Source organism: Arvicola amphibius, chromosome 11 (assembly GCF_903992535.2).
Source record: "Arvicola amphibius chromosome 11, mArvAmp1.2, whole genome shotgun sequence".
NCBI lineage: Eukaryota > Metazoa > Chordata > Mammalia > Rodentia > Cricetidae > Arvicola > Arvicola amphibius.
The window spans coordinates 2,771,019-2,795,960 of NC_052057.2; the positions used below are offsets into that span (position 1 = coordinate 2,771,019).

At 48.2% G+C, this 24,942-nt stretch overlaps 1 protein-coding gene across 8 annotated transcripts in view; it reads left to right on the forward strand.

The window, feature by feature from the left end:
- Tmem131l (transmembrane 131 like) overlaps nucleotides 1-21,918 on the forward strand; it is a 125,792-nt gene extending 103,874 nt beyond the window's left edge. For 2 of the 8 annotated variants that reach the window (XM_038347343.1, XM_038347344.1), the window contains exons 22-35: nucleotides 649-835; nucleotides 1,250-1,435; nucleotides 2,257-2,406; nucleotides 2,718-3,340; nucleotides 5,477-5,625; nucleotides 8,766-8,890; nucleotides 10,510-10,667; nucleotides 11,501-11,737; nucleotides 14,342-14,420; nucleotides 15,957-16,039; nucleotides 18,356-18,476; nucleotides 19,638-19,729; nucleotides 20,842-20,981; nucleotides 21,494-21,918. In XM_038347343.1, the coding sequence (XP_038203271.1) occupies nucleotides 649-835; nucleotides 1,250-1,435; nucleotides 2,257-2,406; nucleotides 2,718-3,340; nucleotides 5,477-5,625; nucleotides 8,766-8,890; nucleotides 10,510-10,667; nucleotides 11,501-11,737; nucleotides 14,342-14,420; nucleotides 15,957-16,039; nucleotides 18,356-18,476; nucleotides 19,638-19,729; nucleotides 20,842-20,981; nucleotides 21,494-21,766 (2,603 nt within the window). In that variant the 3' untranslated portion in view covers nucleotides 21,767-21,918. The remainder of the gene's footprint in view (nucleotides 1-648; nucleotides 836-1,249; nucleotides 1,436-2,256; nucleotides 2,407-2,717; nucleotides 3,341-5,476; nucleotides 5,626-8,765; nucleotides 8,891-10,509; nucleotides 10,668-11,500; nucleotides 11,738-14,341; nucleotides 14,421-15,956; nucleotides 16,040-18,355; nucleotides 18,477-19,637; nucleotides 19,730-20,841; nucleotides 20,982-21,493) is intronic. The other 6 variants (XM_038347347.1, XM_038347349.1, XM_038347350.1 and 3 more) reach the window with 4 other exon arrangements.
- The last annotated feature ends 3,024 nt before the right edge of the window (nucleotides 21,919-24,942 follow it).

Sequence of the window (24,942 nt, forward strand, 5' to 3'; positions counted from 1 at the left end):
GTAGAAACCATAGAAGTGGTTAAGTATTACTCCTTATATAGATTAGACGGAGTTAATAAGTTTACAGTCACATTTTAAGCTGTTGACTCCTTCCCAAAACTCCCAATATAAAATATGCTTTCTTTATTTCCAAAGGTTTACTATTGTGTCTGAACTGATGATGTTTAAACAAGTATGTCTGTAAACCTGGGGTGATGGTATGCACCTTCTAATCCGGGACTTGGGAGGTAGAGGCAGGAGGATCCAACGTTTAAGGCCATCTCTGGCTACTACATAGCAAGTTTAAGGCCAGCCTGGGATATGAGACACCCTGTCTCTTCCTCATCCCTGGGTCAGAGTACACGATACCCTGCAGTAAAGTCATACCGTTCAGCTCCAGGAAGAATAAGCATCTGAGTTTCATCTCTAGCGGGTGAAGGCAGAGTCTTCACTTGAGAGGAGCCTGGACTTGCGTATTTCTATTGTTTTCTCGTTTTATAACAACATCTAGAGATGACAGAACAAGAAACTGTCCACAAGCCAGGTAGATAGCAGGCTTTGAGCTACACTCGGCTTTTTCACATTTCGATAACTTTTTTGATTCTGTTTATTATTAAAGTTAGTTTTGAAGTTTATGAATACTAAATAAAACAACTTGTTCCTTGCTAGAACCGAAAGACAGCAAGCATATCTTATCCATCACAAAGAACTTCAAGGTTGAGAATATCGGGCCTCTTCCTGTAACCGTGACATCGCTGAAAATCAATGGGTATAACTGCCAGGGCTACGGGTTCCAAGTGCTGGATTGCCGCCCCTTTTCTCTGAGCCCGAACACATCCCGTGACATCAGTATCGTGTAAGTCGTTTCCGAACATGCTGCACTGTTGGGGGAGGCACCCAGCCCATTCGTACCTGACATCTTCAGCTGCTTTTATATAAATATGGTTTTTTTTTTATTAAAAAATTTGTATGGGTGTTTTGGCTGCATGTATGTGTATGTACCCATGGGCGTTTGGTACCCAAGGAGAGAAGAAACTATCAGGTCCCCTGGAACTAGAGTTAGAGACAATTGTGACTGCTGTGTGGATTTTGGGACTTGAACCCAGGCCCTCTGGAAGAGGAGCCAGTGCTGCTGAACCATCTCTCCAGCCCTGAGTGTTGCTATGTGGGCCTAAGTTTACTTCTGTTGTTATTTTGGCTTTGTGGTGAGAATTAAAACCAGGAAATGATCATAAAGATGAGCCACTTACCCCTGAGCCGCTTACCCTAGGTTTACTCCGGACTTTACCTCTTCCTGGGTCATCCGCGAGCTGATGCTGGTGACCGCCGCAGACCTGGAGTTCCACTTCACGCTCAACGTGACTCTCCCGCATCACATGCTGCCCTTGTGTGCAGAGGTGGTTCCGGGTCCCAGCTGGGAGGAGTCCTTCTGGAGGCTCACCGTCTTCTTTGTCAGGTAAGCACCCATGTGTCCCACCCTCGTCAGGCAGAGCAGAGCAGGGGTCACCTGGAAATGCAGGCGTGTGAGAATGGAAGGACTTTCATGGCTCTGAGTCCCGTGGGTGGCAGGACAGGCGTCCTGAGAGGGTGATAGACCTGCGCGTGGCCCACAGCTCTGCTCCACACCCACTGTCACTGCCAGTAACGGAGGCAGACCTCAGGGCTGACGTCATTAGCTCGGTGCAGTGACTGTTTGACATCACTAAGACCACAATGATCCTGTTTGTTTTCCAAGACAGGGTTTCTCTGTGCAGCCCTGGCTGTCCTGGAACTTATTCCGTAGACCAGGCTGGCTTTGAACTCGGAAATCCACCTGCCTCTGCCTCCCAAGTGCTGGGATTAAAGGTGTGGCCACCACTACTCAGCAAGACCACAATGACCGTTTAACAGTAACTATTTAGAAACATATTTAAAAATTGAATTGTCCTGTCAACCTTATGAATATGCACATTTTTAAACTTTTTTTAAGTGCTTTTTTTAACTTTTAAGAAACATCGGGAATAAGTCATACATTTAATAAAATGTAACCCCAGTTCTGCAACTGTTTTCTTCCGTTCCCTGACCACTGTTCTGTAATAGAGAAGAGTCTTTTAGCTTTGTTCTGCTCTGTATTTGAGGTAGTCTCATTATGCCGCCCACACCAGGCTCAAACAGTCCTCCTGCCTCAGCTTCTGAGCATTGGGACTGCAGGCGTATTCACTTGTGCCTGGCTTACGGTGGGTCTTCGTGATGCTGCTCAGAACCATACAGCAGTGCACGGCACTGCTCTCTCCCCAGTTTGTCCCTGTTGGGTGTGATCCTGATAGCCTTCCAGCAAGCACAGTACATTCTGATGGAATTCATGAAAACAAGGCAAAGGCAGAACGGCAGCTCGTCCTCACAGCAGACTGGTGGTCCAGTGGACGTGGTCAGCTCCCACTCTCACAAGTACGGCCTCTCTCTCTGTGCGTTTGGGGAGGGGGGGCTCATGGTGCTCATTTCTGATTTCCTTCCAAGGCCATAGAAATTCTGCTTTTATCCAATTCTCTGTCGCTTGTGTGAACAGCTGCACTGTTTTCTTAGATAGTCTGTGTGAGGGCTTGGCTCATCGATGGCCTCTCGGCAGGAAGCTCGCGGGCTGGGAAAGAAGGGGAGGCTGGGGTTCCTCGGTGCACTGCACCAATGGGTCCCACCCTCGTGCAGAAGTGAAGTTTGGTTTGCTTTGCGTTCATACTAACCGTGTTTCTTCTTATGTTCAGAAGCAATTGCAAGAACTTTCTTGACACGTACAACCCGTCTGATAAAGGCAGAGGGAAGAGCTGCCTTCCGGTGGGCCCTCCCCTGAGCAGGATCCAGAATGCGTCCAAGAGGAGCCCAGCCACCTATGGGCATTCTCAGAAGAAGCATAAGTGCTCCTTCTACTACAGCAAACAGAAACCCAGTGCCTCTGTGGCCAGCAGTGCCAACATCGCCACTGAGGAGAAGCAGACATTGACCCTGGCAAGCTCCCTGTCTGCTGCCAAGGAAGATGTTTGCACCGATGTCACGAGTGAGAACTGGGTCAGCCTCAAATATGCCAGTGGTGTGAATGTCAGCTTGCAGAAGAATTTAACCCTCCCCAGAAATGTACTGAGCAAAGAGGAAAACTCAGTGAGAAACACAGTTGTCGATAATACTTCTTCAGAATGTAGTATGAAGGAGGGACCACAGACATGTATGTTTCCTAAGGAAACTGACACTAGAACTCCAGAACCCGTGGCCGAGCTCAAGGAACAAGAGCCCTGCCCACAGAAGACTTCTAAGAAGCCACCTGAAAGTCCTTTGCCCAAAAGCCCACCTCAGTACCAGCAGTCAGACATGCCAGAAGTCTCCAGGAAACACGGTAATCTTGGCCGTCTCGATTGTTCTCCTTTGGTCTCTTGTCTGTTCCCAGGGAGATTTGCTGTCACCTGTAACCTTCAGAGAGACACTGCTGTCCCCTCCCCCACTGCTTTTCTTCATGTTCTTATACCAGTGCAGTCCCGTCTTGTCTGACACACCACAGGACTTTTACCTCAGCACCCCAAGTCACGGGGTTACAGTGCCTGGCTGTATCTTTGGTTTTCACTGTGGGAGATGAGTGAGTTCATGCACCCAATTTTAGCAAGGGCATCAATGTTGAAATTCAAAACATGGCACCCTTTTTTAGAATGTATGGCTAAGAATTTCATGTTTTAGAACAAGGTAGGTGTATTAATGTCATCTATCATCATTAGGTTGATACTGATACATTTTTAATTATTTGTTCTTTGCTTTAGACTTTTTGTAAAAAAAAAAAAAAAAAGTAGTCACCCCTTATAGGGTTTCTGACTAATCAGATCTGCATCAACTTGTTTGGTTTGGTTTTGGTTTTGGTTTTTAAGATGATTTCTCTGTGTTGCCTTGGCTGCCCTGAAACACTCTGTAGACCAGGCTGGCCTTGAACTCAGAAATCTGCCTGCCTCTACCTCCCAACTACTGGCATTGAAGACATGCGCCACCACAGCCGGCTACACCAGCTTTTCTGATCACTGTAGCACCTCCTAGTTCCTGGCCTTGCGTTTTTAATAGCATCTCTTGGTTGAAGAAAGACAAACGCTGTCATGACAGATGCTGTTGACTGAAGAAGGAACTGGGTAGCGTGCCCTAGCGGATTCCTGCAGCCTCCAGAGGGCCTGTGCCACCTCTTCCTTTTCCCGCTCCTCTTTTTTTCTCAGGCCAGTATATCAACACATTCCTCCTGTACAGTTGGAAAAACTCAAGCAGCCTATATTTATTTAAAAGAGAACCTCATAAAGTAGCCCTGGCTGGCCAGGAACTCACTGTGTAGACCAGGCTGGCCACAAACTCACCGAGATCTGCCTGGCTCAGCTTCCTGAGTACTGGAATTAAAGGTGTATGCTAACATACCAGTCAAGCTTTGATCTTCACACTTAGCTACGAGCACTTGTTAGCCAGCTTCATATCACTGCAATGAAGTATCTCTTAAACAGTGCACTAGGGCAGGGTTCTAGGGGTTCTGTCATCGTTTAAGGCTCTGATTGGAGTTCACCTGGCAAGTTAGAAAGCCTCCATCAGAGCACACCCATATCACGAGCCAGGAAACAAACAGGCAAGTGTTGGGGGAAAGACCAAGGTCTCGTGACCCATTCCTAGGGACCTTTGAGAGCGCTGTCTGTGGAACCAAAGCACGTGTTCAAACCATGAAAATCTCGTTGCTCGTCACTTGCTGATACTGAAGTGAAGCCGTAGGAAGGCTCTGGGCTGACTCTAAGAGCTTCATGCTTTTGGCACAATCCACAAGCGGAAACCTGAGTGCTCCATAAAGAATACTATGGTGTAGAAGATAGTTGGGGCTCTCTGAGAGGAGCATCTATTGTAATGTGAGGTGCTGGACAGGCACCACCTCAGTCAGTCGTCCGGACTTTGTCAGCAACCCAAACAGTGTCTGCTGAGTGGTAAACTAAACTCCCGTCACCCCTTCCCCAGCGCCTGGGAAACGTCCTCTTGTCTGTGTGAACGTGGCTGCATTAGGTTTCCCTCCAACTGAAGTCATAAAACATTCCCCCTTGCTGTCTGGCTCATTTCGTCTACTGTCCTTAAGGTTCCTCAGGCCCTTTCAACCAGGATTTTAATCCTCTTTCAAAAGGTATCTTAGCTAATGTAGTGTGGTTTTGGCAGTGTTAACTGCAGCCCCACGATAGTCCTTTCGTCTGTGTCTGCTGGTGGACAGCGGGTTGTTCCCACCTTTGGCCGCTGTGAACTGTGACCACACAGCAATGCTAATGTCCCACCCTCTCTCTGACACCCTTTAAAGATTGCAGAACGCTTATGTAAGTATATTTCCACTCGTAAACACAGTGTGTTTCTGAGGAATCATGGTTATTAGAACTGAAATCTCATTAAATTAGATGAGATTGACAAAGGAAAACATTTAATTATGGGGACTATGAATGAAAAAAATGCTAGATATTGATTTATTTTATTTTATTTATTCAAGGGAATAACCAGCCGGTGCCTGTCAAGACCGAAGCAGACAGCAGTGAGACTGTAAAGGGGGCTGACACAAGGCTGCCTTCCTCCAGGAGGAGTCAGAGAGCATCTCCAGAGGGCGCCTGCTCCGAGAAGCAGGACACACCGGCACCGGAGGTTTGCATTCTTCTCTCTCCTGTTAAAGAGAGCAGCGCTCACAGGCAGGCAAAGAGCACAGATCTCTCCTATAAGTAGATGTCTTCTCTGCAGGTGATAGTAACACTGTAATTTGTTTGTTCAGAAAGATTTATCCTCTGATTATATAGGTATAGTGAAATGGTTTCAGGGAACCCAGGTAGCTTTTATTCTCTGGATCCCTCATCTTAAGCAGTGGACTAACTCCAAGTGGCAGTCATGGAGTAGAGCCAGACCAGAACCTGTTCCATCTGGTTAGTGCTGGCATCTCCTTTTCATCTTTCTCTGTCCTGCATCTATTATCATCTTTTCTCTAAAAGAGCAGAAGAGTGTTATTAATGGAATAGATTTTCTGCATTATGGGGAGAGTTCAGTTCATAGATGAAAATGCTCCACTGTGTAGGTATGGAAAAGTTGATGCCAAACATAGGCACCGTCTTCATAATTGAAGCTTGAAGCATAAAGGGTTGCCCGGAGCACAGAAGACAAGGAACACAAACTTAAGCTCGCTTCAGACTTAGTGGGAACGTAAAGACAGAAAATACTGGCGCAGTGTCACTGAGAGAAGAAAATGTGACAGAGCACGTTCTGTCCACTCGAGCTGAGCTGCAGATACAGAGGTAGCAACAGGTTTTTAATGAAAATGAACTGTGCACTTGTCTTGGTGGGCGAAAACCCACCAAGCTAAAAGTAAAAAAGGAAGATTTAGGGTTGTAGAAGGTACCTTAAAGATCTGTTAGTGACATCGGCTTATGGTATGTCTAGAACCGAGACTAAATACCCAGCAACAGTAAACCAAAGCCAGTTTGCAAATACTAAAAAATTTAATAACGTAAGTAATATATAAAAATATCTAGAAGTGGGGTTGACGAGGTGCAGGTAAATCAGTTTTAACCACATTCCTGGTGGAGAGCAATCTATGTGGGTGTTTGTCTGTCTGTCTGTCCCTGTGGTACTGAGGATCAAACCCAGAACCGACGGATGATAAGCACCACTGGCCCCCCTCCCACACCCACAGTCTTTTTTTTTTTTTTTCCTGGTTTTTCGAGACAAGGTTTCTCTATATAGCAGCTCTGGCTATCCTGGACTCGCTTTGCAGACCGGGCTGGCCTTGGTGTGTCCCCCACCACCCGGCTCACAGTCTTATTCTTCACTTTAAAGACATCTCTGTTATTTGCTTTTGCTTTATTTTGTTTTATTCTTGGAGGCAGGGTCTTTCTGCACATCTCCGGTTGTCCTGAAACTCACTGTGTAGACCAGGCTGACCTGGAACTCAAAAGAGATCCTCCTGCCTCTGCGTCTCAAGTGCTGGGATTAAAGGTGTATGCCACAATATCCGGCCCTTAAAGAGATCTTCAGTGAATTAATATATTATGCAGAAAAAATGTTTAAATGTTAGTAGTTCCTTTGGTTCTACTTTGGTTACTTTTAAAAAATATAGATTCTTAAAAAAATCGGACCTTAACATTTGATTTTAAAGTAGTTCATTGTCTTAGTGTTCTATTATATATGTGTGGGCTCATGGAGAAATATTCAGAAGGAAGCTTTATGAAACAGGGAGGGAGCCTAGTCGTTTCTGAGTGGTTGCTCTATATTCTGTAAATTTGGTATAGCAAGTGCGACTCTTTTGTTTACATTAAACGGAAGTGCTACAGAATAGGAATAGACATTCCAAGGGGTTGAGAAGTGCACAGGCGTTTGCATGTAATCAAGCATCCAGACTAATGCTGGGCTACAGGGTCCTGGGAAGCCCCAGAGGGTGGCATCTTGTACAGGTGTAGCACACAGAAGGTCACGGCAGGCAGGCACCAGGCACTGCCGGACCTGCAAGGAGAGAGCCCACCAACTGGGAGCAGCTAGGGTGATGCTTGCCCTCTCCCCGCCACACACAGGGAAACAAGGGAGAGAAGGCTCTTGGGCCCTCCACACTGGGACTACCAGGTGGGAGTTGGGGATCGAAGTTACCCCTGTGGAGTTGGGCCTGAAGCAGCCTGCTTTCAGGGTTCTTTAAAGCAGTGGTTCTCAGTCTTCCTAATGTTGTGACCCCAGTAATACAGTTCTTCATGTTGTGGTGACCCCAACCTTAAAATTATTTCATTGCTACTTCATAACTGTAATTTTGCTGCTGTTCTGAATCATAATGTAAATATCTGATATTTGATCCCTGTGGGGGTCTCTATGCATAAGTTGAGAGCCACTGCTCTAAAGTCACTAAACTGGTAACCACACACACACACACACACACACACACACACACACACACAGTATGTGTTTGTATCTATGTTGAGAGCCGATATGTTGACCTGACTTGCAGGGTGTGGTCCGGATAGTCCGTCAAGGGCCGTCACACAGGGCAAAGGCTGAGAACCATGTAGTTGCTCATGTTCACAAGACCGGATGTCTCTGCAGTCTCAGTCCGCTGCTGACCTGGAGGATTCCTACTGGTTTTCAGTCTGTGCTGGAATCCTCAAGAGCTGGATTTAATACTGGCTGCAGCAACAGCAGCAAGACTGAGGGCTTCAGAGGCAGACAGTGAGAGAGGGCCACCAGCCGAGTCTGCGTGGGCAGCACATGCCGCTATAGCTGTCAGTGTGCCGTCCACTATTCTAAGTTCTTCATAGCCACATTTACACAAGAAGTGTGCTCTGACTCGGTTTACCCAACGAGCTGTAACTAGTCTGGAATATCCTGTGGCAGTATATCTGTTCACACAAAGTTCATCCAGGAACAAATTAGCACACGCACACACAGCCGGTTTCTTCCTGGGTTAGTCTGATTTGCTTCAGCAGTTGATACAGTGAGCTGCAGGCCCGAGCGATCCAGGCAGAGGCTGGAGGAGGATTCCCACAGCTGCCTACACGGCAGATCTTCCCCCACTGCCTCAGCCCCTTGGTAGTTTCAGAAGCAACAATTATTTCCTTCTCTCTCTGCAGAGCCTGAGAGAGTCGAGAAAGGGGGGAAATGAAAGCAGGACCCAGAAAGGGCGGGTCTCAGGTCTCGCCAGTGCTGAGGGGTCTGGGTGCAGATAGAGTTCCTTCCCAAAAGTTAAATGAAGGCCATCACGAATTTTGTCTTCAGACATAGTCTCTTGAAGCTACAAGTGTTTCCTTTTTCCTCTTCAGCAGGAAGATCCTTACAGGAGGAGGAAGCTTCAGGAGAAGAGAGAAGGAAGCACACCGGCCCTCGGTTGGAATAAAAGCCGAACATGTAGGAAAAACAAGAAGAGGGTCGTTGCTCAGGCCTCCAGGTATGGCATGTCTGCGGCCCCGCCGGTTTAATCTAGGGCTCCTTTTCACTTCAACCTTTGCTTTTATAAGGTTGGGTAGGTGACCCAACACAGTGAATTATGTTTATATCAAAATGTAATTAACACATTTTCTTGTAATTTTACTCCTTAAAAATGCTGTAACATGACCTTTGAAGACTTATTTTCATCTGTCCCTTATAAAATGTTAAACACTATGGGAAACGTTAGAGGAAGTACCTAAACTGTCCCTCATAGCAAGGCCTCATTCTGTTTATACTTTCGTGGAGCCGGGGTGTAGAAAACCCTGGCACAACACACATGCACACAGCCACCACCCAGTCTGTAATAAGACTGTATAGTCGCTTTGCCTAACCCCATATGCTCACTCTGACTCCGCATCCAGCAGAGGTGGCTTTGAGTTCAGGTTTTTTGTCTTAGACTCCCAGGATGTTGGAACCTTAAGCACACATATTCCCTTTCTTTCCTTAGCCACAGGCAGGCTTTTCCCATCCCCAGTTCCCTCTTCTCTGAAGAGCATCCCTGTGCAGAGCCCCAGTTTCCTGTAGAAAACTCTGTTCCAAGATCCTGCCACCTGCCCTCAGCAGCCCTGAATAGCGTGAAAGCCGTGTCCTGCCGGGGCCCCTCTCTTCCCGGGTAGGCTTTTCTTCTTACATGACCACCATGTGAGCTTGGTGGTGTTTCAACGTGCTGTTGTCCAGGTCCTCCAGCTCTTGCACATTTGAGTGGGAGTGAAGTTCCACTGTGGCACAGTCTAGCATTCTGAGGGCCCAGAGCACCCAGGGATGCTGCCACGGGGGCCGTCACGGAGTTCAGCACTGAAGGAGGCTGCCACCAAGGACGGAGCCCGTGGCTCAGCATTGTCAGAGCTCCTCACAGCCAGGGCAGCTTTGTGACTCTGTTCTCTACTTCATTCATACGAGCATTCAGCACAATGGAAATAAACATGTTACACACCACATCCTTCATGGATGATCTTTGGAGAGTTGGGGTGCAATGTCCTGTATAGAGGAAACATCAGGCCTTTCTGCATTCTGTATGTATTTTCATGAACATGGTTGACTCTGGGTTCGCGACAGAGTACTCGTGTGTGTGTGTGTGTGTGTGTGTGTGTGTGTGTGTGCACGCGCGCGCGTATGCAGAGTTTGGTAACTGCTAAGGGAATGTTTGCCCATGAGCTCTCGGACCTCCCACCAGACACTAAGCAGCAGAGTCAGCCACTGGAAATCCAGGAAAACAGGCCAGGAGCCCTAAACTGCAGGTGACCTTGAGCGACATTGTAAAATCTGTTTTTCTCATTGTAAAGCATGAAACAGGACTAAATAGCCCTGAATTCATTCTAACTCAAAGTGGCAACCTCTTGGGGATGCAGGAGTGCAAAACACTGAACCTATGACTTGTGTGTGCTAAGCATAGTCCTGCCACTGAGCCACACCACCTTCTCCTACATCAATTAAGGGCATTTCCTGCTTGTCGTCCTCCTGTGAGATTCAGAGAGGAGACCTCAGTTTGTCCCTGATTGTAGCTTCGCCCCGACGCATCTCGAGCAGAAGTGAATCCGTATAACGAGAGAGATGTTATCTTTCCCGTGGCTTCCCCAGGCCTTCTGGACAGAGTGAACCAAAACCCATGTGCAGTGGCTTTGAGAGGCCAGAGCCCAGCGGGGACGGCAGAAGCTGGAGTGCACAGGATAGCACGAGGGAGATGTGCAAACCTGGCGTGGAAACTTCGGGCAGCTTCCCTGCACGGAGAGAGGAGGGTACGTAACACAGAGCTGTGAGTGATCTCCTCGCGGTCTGTTCTTTGAGGGTCTCCACATGGCTGCTGACCCCGAGGTCTGTCTATTCCCACCTGGCATCGTGCATATGATTAAAGGAACAGGGCCAGTATGTACAAGACCTTAGGCAGGCCTTGGGGAAAGGGCAGACCCAGGCAAGACAGGGCATCACACTTGTAAACCAGTAGTTTCTGCATATGTGGCCCTATAATTTCTGGGTCGGAGTGCTGACCCACCAGGGGTCTGTTGGGCAGGGCCCCAGGCGTGAGAGCTGTGGGGACCCCAGTGCCAGAGCCAGTGTAGAATAGTCTGTTTGGCCCAATAGATTCTACTTTCTTGATAGAAATTTTCTCATTTCTAGAACCATTTGCATGTAAATTCAGTTGTTTTTGCAGTGTGAGGCTCATATCCCATGTGCATGCTAGGCAAGCTTTTTTTTTTTTTTTTTTTTTTTTTTTTGTTATTTGTTGTTGTGTGTTTGTTTTGGTTTTTTGAGACAGGGTTTCTCTGTGTAACAGCTCTAGCTGTCCTAGAACTAGCTCTTGTAGACCAGGTTGGCCTCAAACTCACAGAAATCCACCTGCCTCTGCCTCCCGAGTACTGGGACTGAAGGCGTGTGCTACCACCACCCGGCTTGGAGCCAATTCTTAGATGAAGGTTCTACTTGGCCCTACTGTCTGTCCACAGGCAGAGCAGGCTTACCCTGTGCCTTGATGTCTCCTCGAGTGCCATGGTCATGTTTTTACTAGCTGAGCAGAGGTGGTGGCCGTGAACCTACCCTGCCCTCCCTGTTCCCCTTCTCTACTTGCTACCAGTGGCGCTAGTGGGAACCTCCTTGGCGCAGCACGGCCCCTCTTCCGCCTCTCCAGACAGTTACTACCAGAAAGCTGAGAAGAAGTATGCAGACAAGTTTTGCTCGGACTCCAGCTCTGACTGTGGCAGCTCCTCGGGCAGTGTGCGGGCCAGCCGGGGCAGCTGGGGCAGCTGGAGCAGCAGCAGCTCGGACTGCGACAGGAAGCCATTGCTGGAGGCGCAGCCCTTCCCGCCAGCGGGTGAGTCCAGGGGACCATACGGAGGACAGATCGGATGGCTGCAGCTTTGAGGCTTGGCTGCCTCGGGCTGTCTGCCTCCCTCTCCTTTCTCCTCCTGGGCACTATTGTTACTACCACTTCAAAGACATAGACATTTGTATGTCTTTATCGTGCTAAAATATTAAACAGAACTGACCATTTTCTAAACCACTTTTTAATTTACTGTACAAATGTACAGTAACACCATTAATAGTTCTCTTATATATTATTATATTTTATGTAATACATTATAATATATCTGTTATATATTATCTGTTAATATATGTTAACAGAATTATTAATGGTATTTATTAATAGTTCTTTGAATATTACCCCTTTTTTTCAAACAAAACTGTCCTTCTATGTTTTCTCAAAGTAGGTTTTTCTTTCAAGCCCCCTGTGTTTATCACTTGACAAAGTCTTGGTCCTTTGGCGAACAGTTAAACTAGCGTGTCAGGACCACGGTGCCGAGAGCCTGGGGAACAGTTAAACTAGCGTGTCAGGACCACGGTGCCGAGAGCCTGCCCCTCATCCAGACGGTCTCCACAAAGCTGAAACTGTCTCTGAAGAAGGGGGCTGGTCTGTTCATGGAAACCGAGAGAATCTTCACTTTTTTTTTTTAATTGCAATACTGTTTGGCCAATAGCCCAAGCGCTCTTCTGGCTAACTCCTATATCTTAAATTAACCTATTTCTATTAGTCTACGTATCACCACATGGCTGAACCACGGCAAGGCTCTCTGGGCTCCAGCGGAGGCGTCTGTCTCCTGTGGCAGCTACACGGCTTCTCTCCAACTCTGCCTATCCTGTCCTCCTCTCTCTGCTTGGAACTCTCGCCTTACCCTATTCTGCTAAGCCACTGGCCGGAACAGCTTTATTCATTTACCAATAAAAGCAACACATAGACAGAAGAACTATCCACAAAATTTTCCCTTTTCTGTTCAAATAAAAAGGAGGGTTTTAACAAAGTAAAATTACATATAACAAAGCAGGTATCAAGCAAGAATTGTAGTTATAATATTTATATCTACTTTATCTTTTATCATTACTAAGGAAAACTATAACTATTATCTATTCTTCAACTCTTTTATCAAAGACCGCAGAAGGATATAATGTTACCTAAGCTAACAGGAAGTGCCTTGTAAGCAACTTACAAAACTCTAGAAATGACAGAGACATCTCGCTAGGACTCCCTGCCTGAGCAGGTGGTGGGATTGGGTCTACTAGATATGCACAGTCAGGAGACCATGGCGGATTCCTGCTGCCACACATAGGGATGTTTCTGTTTTTACTCAGATAAAAAAAAATGTTTACATGCTGTATGGTGCTACCCAGAGTTGAGGTGGTGAGGATGGCTCCCACCCGGCAGTTTCAGAGGCAGTAAACATGCCTCTGCCATGTTGGATTGGGCAGAGCCAGAAGGCAAAGCAGCTTCAGTTTCAACCACGCTGCACAGCATTTTAAGAAGTGGTTCTGGTTTTTAAACATAAAACAAAGAAAACCAGCCTACAAATCACAATCCCAAAGAACCTAGACAACATTGAAGACAATAAGAGAGACATACTTGGATCTAATCTACATAGGAAGTAGAAAAAGACAAGCTCTGAATTTAATTGGGAGCATGGGGACCTTGGGAGAGGGTTGAAGGGGAGGGGAGCAGAGAAAAATGTAGAGCTCAATAAAAATAAACACACACACACACACACACACACAGAGGAAGTGGTCCTGGTCAGAAAAGGATTACAGGCATGAAATAATGACAGATTCAGATGAAGAAGACCTCTACATGGGTCACAGTGTGTTTAAAAAATGTATGTCATCTTGGGAGAGAGAAGAAAAAGTATAGACAGTTATAAAAAGAAGTAAATGGTTTTAAAAATTAAGACAAGTCTTTAAAGAGACAGAGTACAGGCGGTCATAGATTAAGGAGGTAAAGAAAAAAATAAGCCACATAAAGGTGGGAAATACAGAGAGAGTCTGGATTATGTATACTAATGTGTTTTATTTGGATTTTTTGACTGTGAATAAGCTAAATACAGAAAGACATTTCATTGTACAAACTAAACGTGTGTGTGTGTGTGTGTGTGTGTGTGTTAAAGGCATGTCCCTTTCACCGTGTTGAAAACAACAGAATGAGCTGCTGATACAGAACTCTTAATGGTGTTACTGTACATGACACGATACACTCTTGATGTTAGTCTGAAGCATACAGCACGGCAAGACTACATCCCTGAGCTTGGGTCCCCAGCACCCATGGAAAAGCCGGTGTGGTGGCAACTTGGAGGGCAAGGCCAGAAGAGATCTTTGGAGCTCGTGGGTTTAGCTCTGTGTCTGAGGGCAGGCCCTGTCTAAAACAGCAAGATAGAAACGACAGAGCAAAGCACCCAACATTGATCTCTGGCTTCCACGTGCTTGTGGACGCACACCTGTACATACACACGCAAAATACACGGTAAAGAAAAGACTGTGGCTGTGAGCTTAATATGAGGACACGCGTTAGGGGCTAACCCGAACGCTTTCTGCTTGTGAACACAGCGAGCACACCGCTGACTGAGACAACCTCTGACAGTGTGTTGCTTCAATGCAGGAGACGGTGCCTCCCCTCAGGATTTCCCTCCGGAAGCTTCCATCCCCTTGAACCTCGCTCACCACATCTGCAGCCCCGCGTAAGTTCCGAGGATCCTCGCTGCCACAGTGTGGTATTCTGTTTTCTCCGTTAGTGAGCTGCTTCTCGGTGCTTTCTCTATAGGCTGAGCCGTGAAAGCCTTTTTAAAGACACAGGAAAGCAAACTCTGACTATAGATAACGTGTTCAGGGCTTATGTGGGGGAGTCTCTGGCTTTGTTGTCTTCTCAGGGAGGTGACAGGCTGGGAAATGTGTCACCTCTCAAAGCAGAAAGAGGAGCCATCTCCCCGGGCTAGGACTTAAATTCAATCTGAGCACTAGTGGTTCAGAAAACCTCCAAGGAACTAGTAGGACATTTGTAGTTCCTCTGTGTGATGCTTTAGATCAGTGATGATGGTGATGGTGATGGTGGTGATGTTGATGATGGTGATGATGGTGGTGGTGGTGATGATGATGATGATGATGGTGGTGGTGGTGGTGGTGGTGATGGTGGTGATGATGATGATGATGTTGATGATGATGATGATGATGGTGATGATGATGATGATGATGTTGATGGTGATGTTGATGATGATGATGATGTTGATGGTGATGTTGATGATGATGATGATGTTGATGATGATGATGATGATGTTGATGGTGATGTTGATGATGATGATGATGATGATGATGATGATGTTGATGATGATGATGATGATGATAAAAATACAGTTGCCCCTTGGTATCAGTAGGCAGTAGATTCCAGGACCTGCACACATTCCCAACTCTAAAGATAACTCAAGTCCCTTATATAACATGGATAGTGGCATATGCCTGTTACCCTGGTACTCAGAAGACTGAGGCAGGAGGATTGCCATGAATTTGAGCAACCTGGGCTCCATAGTGCTAGGGACTAGACTGGCTAGCTAGTTTGACGTGGTGAGACCCTGTCTCAAAATAACAACAAAATGACAATATTTTCATAGAACGATTCATGCCGATCCTCCCCTATGTGTTACATCATCTCTGGATTACTGGTAGGGTTAATGTAATACAAATGTTTTATAAATTGAAGTCAGACCTCCTTGTTTGGGGAATAATGACTAGAGAAAGTGTGTGTGTTTTCAGTACAGACTTGGCCTTTGTAGGTCTGATTGCACAGTCCCTGGTAGCTGCTGGACAGGTAGCTGCTGTCCAGTGCTTTCTCCAGATATCTTCAGGACACACACACACACACACACACACACATACACACACACACACACACAGAGGGCCAGCTGTACCTTTCACAATGGGAGGAATACAGCATCAGCTCGAAGGACAGAGCTTGGCCTTGCTAGAAGGCAGACTGGCCCTGTGAACTGTATGTTGGTGAAGGTGCTGCTGTCTGTACCGGCAGACTGGAAGCTGTAGCTGACCTTACAGTAGTCCAAATGGTTTGTTCCAGCAAGACATGGTGGTGTTCCTCTCTGGCTTTGTGAATCTTAACGTCTGTGTGGTTCTGGTGGACTTCAGTGGGGCTCAGATGAGATCTGGTTATACGGTATTTAAATTTCTTTGTGTGGGAAGTCATGGTTTCCTGCCCCCTCTGCCCACAGCGATGTGAGTGGCCTGTCCCAGTTCGCAGAGTCCTCCTGTGCCAGTCTTCCTGCCGTGCCCTCAGGTGCTGGAGAAGAGAAAGGTGAGGCTCACTGTGGTGGGCGTCAGCCAAGGGCCGCGTGTGTCTTCCTGGCTGGGAGGGCGGGGGCCTCTCTCCAACCTTGTTTGCTGGCATGAGGAGGGCAGCTGCTCTTTGGAGAGACATCGGGTGCCCCGGCCGACCATCCTGCACCCCTATGAACACCCTTGGTAGTCAGGACACAGACTGATGTTCCGTAGCCCTTGTCAGATCCTCCCTCTGCGCTGACCTCACTTCCCCAGTAAGATAACAAGCAAGTGGCTGTGTGGCCCAGAAGAAGCAAGAGTGAGATAGGGACAAGCCAGGACAGCCAGCTTCCTGTCCCCATCTGACCCTCTTCTCCCCATCCCACCATGTGGGAGCCCCTTAACATGGCCCCTGCAGCCTGGGTGAACAGCCTGGCTCCTAAACTAGGATTGAGGCAGAGTTGAACCCTGCAGGGAAGGTAAGACAGTGACCCCAGACTGGAGACTGAGGGGGTCAAAAGGAACCCCTGCTTTAGCCTGGGGTCCCCTTGTTTTGTTAGGGTTTCTATTGCTGTGAAGCGACACCTTGTTAACCACAGCAACTCATAAAGGAAGACATTTGATCATGTCTGGCTTACAGTTCAGAGGTTTAGCCTGTTATCTTCATGGTGGAATGCCGCCAGACATGGTGCTGGAGAAGGAGCTGAGAGTTCTATATCTTGATCTGCGGGCAGCAGAAGCAACTAAGTCACTGGGAGTGTCTTGAGTGTATCTGAGACCTCAAAGCCCGCCCCCACAGTGACACACTTCCTACTCCAACAAGGCCACACCTCCTAATAGTGCACTCCCTGTGGCCTAGCGTTCAAACAGGAGTCCATTGGGGCTACACCTGTTCACACCAGCACACTCCCCACTGCCAGTTCTCAGCTTTTCCATTCTCTTCCTCTTAGTCTTCTCTCTGTCTGATCTCTGGTGACCTGTTTTATTATGGGACTTTGTCCAAATCAGGGTCAGGAATCGTGGCAGGACATGCATGGTGTTTGCTCTTGATGGCAGCATTAGGTTTGGCCTGCACGCTCACTTCTGTGCCTAGAAATTAATGACAGACAGGATGCTGCTCAGATGGAGGTGGAGCATTCTAGGCCTGAGCTCCTGCAGCAAGGCAGATGCTGTTCCGTAATCGGGAGGAAAGCTTAGGGCTCTGCACTGTCTCGCAGGCGTGGAACTAGTCAAGATCGTTCGTGAATCAAACAGTCATTAATTCATACAACACCGTTGTTTACAGTGGAAGAAGGTGTAAAATCCCATCATTTCTACATTGCCAAGCCAAAGTTTGCAGGAAGGTTTAGCTGGTTCTACTGTCATTTCTGTCACCTAATAGAGGGTAGGGTTTAATTAATGCCAGGAAACAATTAAGAAACAACAAACTCTAAATACCCAGGGCTATCATTGCTCAGTAGAAGAGCCCAGCTTGGCATGCACAAGGCTCTGGGTTCCATCCCCACCACCAAAAGCTGGCTCTCCATTGGTGTTCGTTACTCTGCTCCGTTTTGTCTGTTGGGAGGGAAGCATTGTCTTCTGGAACCTGCCACGTGGTAGTAGTGCGCCCACAGGTGGACATCGGCCATGCCCCGTGTGGTGTGGCAGAGCCCACTATATGGCAGGTAGTGGTGGCCCCAGAAATAGTCCTTCCTTCTGCTGGTCACAAAAGGCAGATGTGTTACGTGCAGTGCAGAGATGGCCTGCAGCGAGGGGCAGTCCTTTTAAACTGGCACCTCGTGTGACAGAATGTAGCCTAGGTCCCCAGAGGGCTGGCTGCAGTTCTGTCTTAGACGTAGGACTATGCCAGCTGCACCAGTGTTTCCCTTAGTGCCAAGCATCCTGGGCATCCCCAGAAAGACACCTGAGCAAGGTGGGTATAGATGTGGCAGAAGAGGAACCTTGAACCTGGGCACCCAAGTCTTCTCTCCAGCGGCAGGGTGTCTGCCCGCTGCTCTGCTGGAGACCCAACTCTCCACAGTTTCGACTTAGCGAATGTCTCTGGAAAGATCGTGCAGAGTAGACCCCAGTGCTTCTGCTGGCAAGATGCACAGAATGGGTGTACCTGTGGGACCTTGTGACCACACTCGTCATGCTCGCCATCCAGGGCTTTCCTGCCAAGGCACATTGCCAGTCCTGTCAGCCTCTAGTCCCTCCGTCCCTTCCCGGATACTCGTGACTCATCTCCACCCTCAGCCACACTTTCAGGAGAATGTTCCTCAGTGGGGCCTGGACCACCCAACTGAAAATTGCCTCACGGGCTCTGCCATGCTGCGTGTCTGCTCGCTTGAGCATCCCTCCTCGTTCTCCTCAGGTCTGTATCCACCTGGAGGCCTGTGGCCATCCCAGCCCGTGTGTCTGACCAGCAGCTTCAGCTGCCCCGCAGAGAGCGATGCGCCGGGCACATCACAGGAGCCTGCCGCCATCCCTGACAGGTAGGCCCGCTGCTCCATACAGCTCTGCTTGGCCTAAGGCCCTGCAGCCAGAGCTGTTAGGGCTTCCTCACAGACACCAGGACCACCGGGCCTTGGAGCTGCGTGTTTTCTGCCTTCTGGAGTTACGTTGTGCTGTTTAACAAAACTGCCCTGTGAGAAATGTGAAATCAAAGCAGTGAATCAGGCGGCCGCACCAGACTTTCCTCAGTAGGCTGAAGGGTGACTTCATGCATGGGACACGTTTAAAAATGTTCATATTTCCTACTCCCTGGAAGATCTTCATCTTCCCATGTTCTCTCTCTCTCTCTCTCTCTCTGTGTGTGTGTGTGTGTGTGTGTGTGTATATATATATATATATATATATACATATATATATATATTGGTTTTTTGAGGCAGGGTTTCTCTGTAGCCTGTAGACCAGGCTGGCCTTGAACTCACAGGGATTCACCTCTGCCTCCCTAGTGCTGGGATTAAAGGTGTGTGCCACCAGTGCCGGGCCCCATGCCTCATTCTTGAACACATTTACAAACTAGCCTGTTCCAAGACCCTGGCATCAGAAAATTGATACAGAGTAGCAGCTGCTTCCATCTTCCGTGTGCCATACGGTATTGTGTTAGTCAGGGGACCTGGCAAACGTGACATTCTGTCATCACAGGGTCTGCTTGAAGGCGTGGTTTAGCTCATTGTAACACTATTCCTGCCTATGTCTGTAATGAGCGTCTAGTCTGTAGTGGTCGCCATCCCAGCCCCAGGCTGTAATGGAGACTTTTCCAAGCTGAGTGTGGCTTGTGTTCTGAGGGGCAGCTGGACATTCGGTTGGCAGAACCGACACAGTGAAGCCCCTCAAATATGTACTGAGATACTGTGGTATCCCCTTGTCTTTCCATGGTACCACAACAGCTGCAGCCAGGTTCTGTGTCTAGCTAACACGTGTGGTTAGAAGGCAGCCTGCCCTTGGCCCAGCCCACTGCCCTGAAGGTGGAATGGCATTGGCAAGAAAATAAGCCTTTGACGTTGACTTGATAAACACACAGTTTATTTCCCTAAACTGGGCATCTGCAGAGGAGAGCATAGGGCAGCAGAGCTACTGCCTCTGTCTTTACTTGATCTCTTGGTGCACTGGATTTGAAACGAGGCCTTGTTGGTGTGTGTTCGTTGTAGCAGCTTCATTGATTGGAGTGCATCCTGCGAGGGCCAGTTTCCCAACGTGTACTGCCCACTGGACCTGAACGACTACAATGGCTTTCCAGAAGGTAAAGCTCCCGACCAGCACCAGCGGCACTCCTTCCTTCCCAGAGTCAGGGCGAGGGGTGTGCGCTTACCGTACGGTGAGCAGACGGGGTGATCCTTCCTTCCCCGAGTCAGGACAAGGGGTTCATGGTAGCAGTAGCGGTTCATGGTGAACAGACAAGCCAATCCTTCAGGAGGATGCTGCTTGGGTCCACTTGTGCACGCCAAAAGAGGCGATTTTGAATACCTTCCCCCCCCCCCCCGCGCCCCCCAGCAGCCCAGCCCTCATTCTGGTACCTGGGGCTTCCATATGTAACCTTACCCCATTTGGTCCTGTTAATTAGGTAAAACTGAGTCGTTTCTATCTCTGTAGCCCTAACAGGGTGGTTGTCTGTCAGGCAGCTGGGCACTCTTCAGCTGGCAAGTCTCCTATGGGGTACAGACTCATTCTTTCTTCAGCATGCCCTTACTCTACCCCAGTGGTGTGGGAAGCCCAGCAGGAGGAGGGAAAGGGGCCTGGAGCAGGAACAGTGGATACTTAGAGATGCTCGTCCTCAAATTGTATGCCACAGTCATTAACCTAAGAGTCGGATTTCCATGATCACCTGGAAACTGAAGGATACAGTTGGACCAGGAGTTCTCCTGCTAATACTGCCTTGCCCAGCAAGGACTAAGGAAGTCCTGCATCCCTGTTCTCCGTTCTGACACATGAGTCACTGTAGACACACCACAAGGGGGCACTTGGGTAACTTTCTCCCTAGGATTTCCTTGGTGACATCTGGAAGTACTTGGTTTACAGTGACTTTACCCGGGCTGTGTGGTACACATGCTAGTGGCTGAAGTTGGAGGGGCAGGTGATTAACAGAGTGGGCTGGGACTCCATGACGCACACTGCGCGTCTTGGGGCATTAAGGGTGGGTAAGGATCTTGGACTGTTCACTTCTCAGTAAATTTTGCATATTAGAAATATCCCATGAAATGAGCCAGTACAGACACCTCAGCCCAACCAGGTGGTATGTCTTAACCGGTGGGGACGCACACGGGACTCCGTGTAGTAAATCCCAGAAAGTGTTCCATCCGGGAGTGATAGCTCAGCGCTTTGTGAACGCATTCCTCCTCCTCCCCTCCCTCACAGAAAACATGAATTACACCAATGGCTTCCCCTGCCCCTCCAAAGCTCAGACCGACTTCGTTAGCCACAGCGCTCCCTCTACCTGGAACTCCCCAGCCGGCGACCCCACTGCCTGGGAGCACACCAGTTTCGTCAACTCTCCGGTGAGTGCCGCTCTCCCCTCTCTCCTTCCTTCCCTGCTCTTGTTCCCTGCTCCTTTCGGCAGTGAGCTCCCCTCAGGCAGAGCTGGTGGGGTTCATACACAAGAGCAGTGGCAGCGTCATGAAGCATCGTGTAGACAGATGGCAGGGGCCCGCAGACCGGGCAGGAAGTGAGTCTTTGACACAGCTGGGCTGCAGGTGAGCCGGAAGTTCCTCAGGTCAGTCAGGACCGCCCAACGCTTCTTTCTCATGTCCACTCCCACGTTTCCTTTTCACGTGAAGGACATATGGCTGAGTCCTCCGGATTGAAAGTAGACTTAATCAATTACGTGAAAATGTCGTAGCCTCCTAGAACAACCCAGAATGTTTGGGACACTTGCACAGCCCTGGGGTAACAGGGCAGACAGGATGTGGCCGCATCCCCTGGGTGTCTGGGCTGTCTCCGTTACACCTTGAAACCCCCTTCTTGATTTTTAACGTTTTTGCTCTTTTTCCCTTCCTCATTTCCACTTCAGTCCTACCTCACCAGCACCCGAAGTTTGTCTCCCATGTCTGGACTTTTTGGTTCCATCTGGGCTCCACAAAGCGACGTGTATGAAAGTTGCTGCCCCATCAGCCCCACCACGGAACATTCGACCCACATGGAAAACCAGGTCATGTGCAAGGAGTACTACCCGGGGTTTAACCCGTTCCGTGCCTACATGAACCTGGACATCTGGACTAGCACTGCGAATCGCAGCGGCAGCTTCCCCCTGTCCCGGGACTCCAGCTACTGCGGGAACGCGTGAGGGAGTTGGCTCTGAGCGGTGTGAATAAAGGGCCTTGCGTTTGATGCCTAGCGTAAACTGGTTGTTGAGATAGAGTACGACATTGGTGGATATTTTGGCACTTTTATATAAAAAAAAATAAATGTTTGTTTGTTTGTTTTTGTTTTTTTAAATCTGGGTGCTTGTTTTTTGAACCATTCGTAAATGAGCGCTGGAGACTTGGCATCCCGGGATCAAAGCTTCCACCATGCAGGAAGGGGTCGGGAGCGGCTGTGACTTCTGTCCAAGCGTCAGACCCCTGGGGGTACTGCGGAAAGTTTGACTTAGTCCAGCAATGTCTCTGGCGGTCACTGCTCTCGAAGAGGACCATGTAGGCTGTCCCTGAAACCTGTAAGATGAAGGCTGGAAGAAGGGCCCTCCAGAAGGAAGTCCCTGCCCTGGTAGAGGTGTTTCGGGAAGGTGCTGTTTTCTGTTGTCCTGTGGTGACAGTTGCCCTGGCCCTTGCTAGGCCAGTCAGTGTTGGACTTCAGGGAAGTGGGCGTCCCTCAGCACTGGAATCTAGGGGAGTGGGGTGCTGGTGTCAAAGCAGCTTCTCTGCTTGTCACTGGTGCCAGAAGTCTCCTCGGAGGTGGCAGTATGTATAAACTTTGGAAACATTTTCAACTTTGAATAAAGGCTTATTTTTATATTCCACTTTGTCTTTGTTGGAGATTCAGGTTGGAATGGCTTTTGAGTGAGGGGCTGTCCTTGTTGGTCTGCAGCCTGTTCCTGTTACTGTGGTTGGGTAGGGAGCCCCGAAGGGAGACAGATAGCATACAAGCTCAGGGCTACCCTTTTGGGAAGACAAAGCCTTCTGAGCTTGGAGTTCTGGGGAGTCCTCTGGTCGCCGCATCAGGATCCTCCAGGACCGAATAATGTTCATTTATTCGTATGTTTAATTTTGCTTCTAGAGAATGAGAGACAAGGACTTTGATACCTTAATACCCGTGTCTCCGGTATTAGTCACAAAAAAAAAGAAAGAAACAAAAAACCGGAGTAGAAACAGTGTATGTGTTTATTGGCAGATACTAAACCATGGTACATTCAAGCAACAGAATACTTCCTGTCTAGGAGTGGGATCAGTGCATGCCGCAAGGGTGAACTTTGAGAGTGTTATGCTGAGCGGAATAAGCCGGGTAAGTGTGCTGGCCAGGTCTGCCCGTGAGGGCCCAGGGATGGCCAGAGGGATCGGCAGCGGAACAACAGTTCCTTGGCTGAGAGCAAGGCGGGGAGGCTCTTGAATGGCAGAGGTCCTGTTGGGATGACAGTTTCTGTCCATGGATAAAGGTTACACGGCACCATGAACAGATAATGCCCGTGAGTTAAACACAGGTAAATTGGTTAAAAGTGGGGAACTTTATGTTATGTATCTCTACCACAGTGGAAACATTTTGAGGTGGAGGAAGAGCCCCAAAGCAATTCCAGCACAGGTCCACACTGGCTTCTGGAGTATGAGATGCCAGATGTTAGTGCTGCCCAGAACTGCTTCTCTGATTCAGTTCCATGTGTTCATCATCTCAGCTCCCCACCAGGAAAGTGAGAAAACATGGAACTTTTTTCTTGTTCTATTATACATGCAAAATAAAAACTTCATTTTTATTGGAGCATTCTCTTTAACCTTAAGACTAAAATAAATTGGAAGTTAGTTTTCATTTTTTTTTTTTTTTTTCAGTATTCACTAAGTAACTTCTTAGGCTGGGAGCTGTCTCTGGGGCTGTGGACAGGACAGACAGGCAGAATTTGCAAAGGACAAGATGCCTTCCTGCTGTACTGCTGCTTCCCAGAAGCAGAACGGGGCCAAAAACTCCCAAGGATTGAGACAGTCAGTGCTCTGAGGGTCTGAAGGACATGTACTGACATGAGAGCATTGGGCAGCAGGCCCTTTGAAGTCATCAGGGAAAGTCTCCGGGAGCAGTTGAGGTAAAAACTTTAGTCCCAAGAAAGCCTGTGTGCCATGGTCAGTGGGCACAGGTTCGCAGTGGAGACACAGTGAAAACAGGCAGGGTACTGGGGTAGCTGGGCTTACTGGTCCAGGGGATCACAGCAGAGGAGATAGAAGGCCACCTTCGTCAACACTTAGGAACCAAAAGAAGGATGGGTTTTCAAGTGCAGAAAGAAACCAGTGTTAATCTGTTTGAAGATCATCTAGAAGGGGCTGGTGTGGTCAAGCGAAGGGTGTAGGGTGGGGATTAGCGGATGATGAGGAGGGCTGAGGTCTGGTCCATGTGATGGAGCCGCTGAAGAGAAGAGAATGCCCACAGCCACGCGGACCCAAGTCATGGTAAGTCACTGCAGCACAATACCAATGAACTTCGGTGGCTCTGGGGTGTAGGCCCAGTGACAGCAGCGGGAAGGTGGGCAGGAGGCCTGGCCTGGCTTCTCCTGCCCTCCTGCCTACCGCTCACCTGTGACCTCTCTCTACCCATGTCTTCCTCTGTAAAATGGGGACAGCGGCCACTCAGAATGTCATTATGGAGGCTTCCTGTGTCCTTCAGAGTCCACTCAGTATTTCCAGCCTTTCCATTTTCTGTTTACTCTGTTTGAAAACAGGGATAATAAAACATTCACAATCCCCAAAGTCTTTCTAGGTCACCACTATTAATTAAATATAGTTAATTCTCTTTGTCAATACTTTCAAACTAAACTGTGATCTGTATTCTTTGTCCAAAACATGAGAAACAAGCAAACGCGCGCGCGCGCACACACACACACACACACACACACATCAAGGAAATATTCTATAAAAATATTCTTAAACTTTAAAAAGAACTAATCTTTTCCAACTATTTTTAGCTATGTTTTTTGTATGACCAGAGTAGTATGGCCTGTTAAATGCTAATTGCTTTTCTTTAGTTTTCCTGAATATAAGGTATGAAAACAAAACCAGTAAATGATGGGGGGAAAAAACCAGTAGCAGGTAATGTATACCCATGGTGTCTAGCAGGATCTTGTTAATGTATACCCATGGTGTCTAACAGAATCTTGTTAATGTATACCCATGGTGTCTAACAATCTTGTTAATGTATACCCATGGTGTCTAGCAAGATCTTGTTAATGTATACCCATGGTGTCTAGCAGAATCTTGTTAATGTATACCCATGTGTCTAGCAGAATCTTGTTAATTCTAAGCCTTGGCAGGTCTTCAGGAAGTCTGTGTG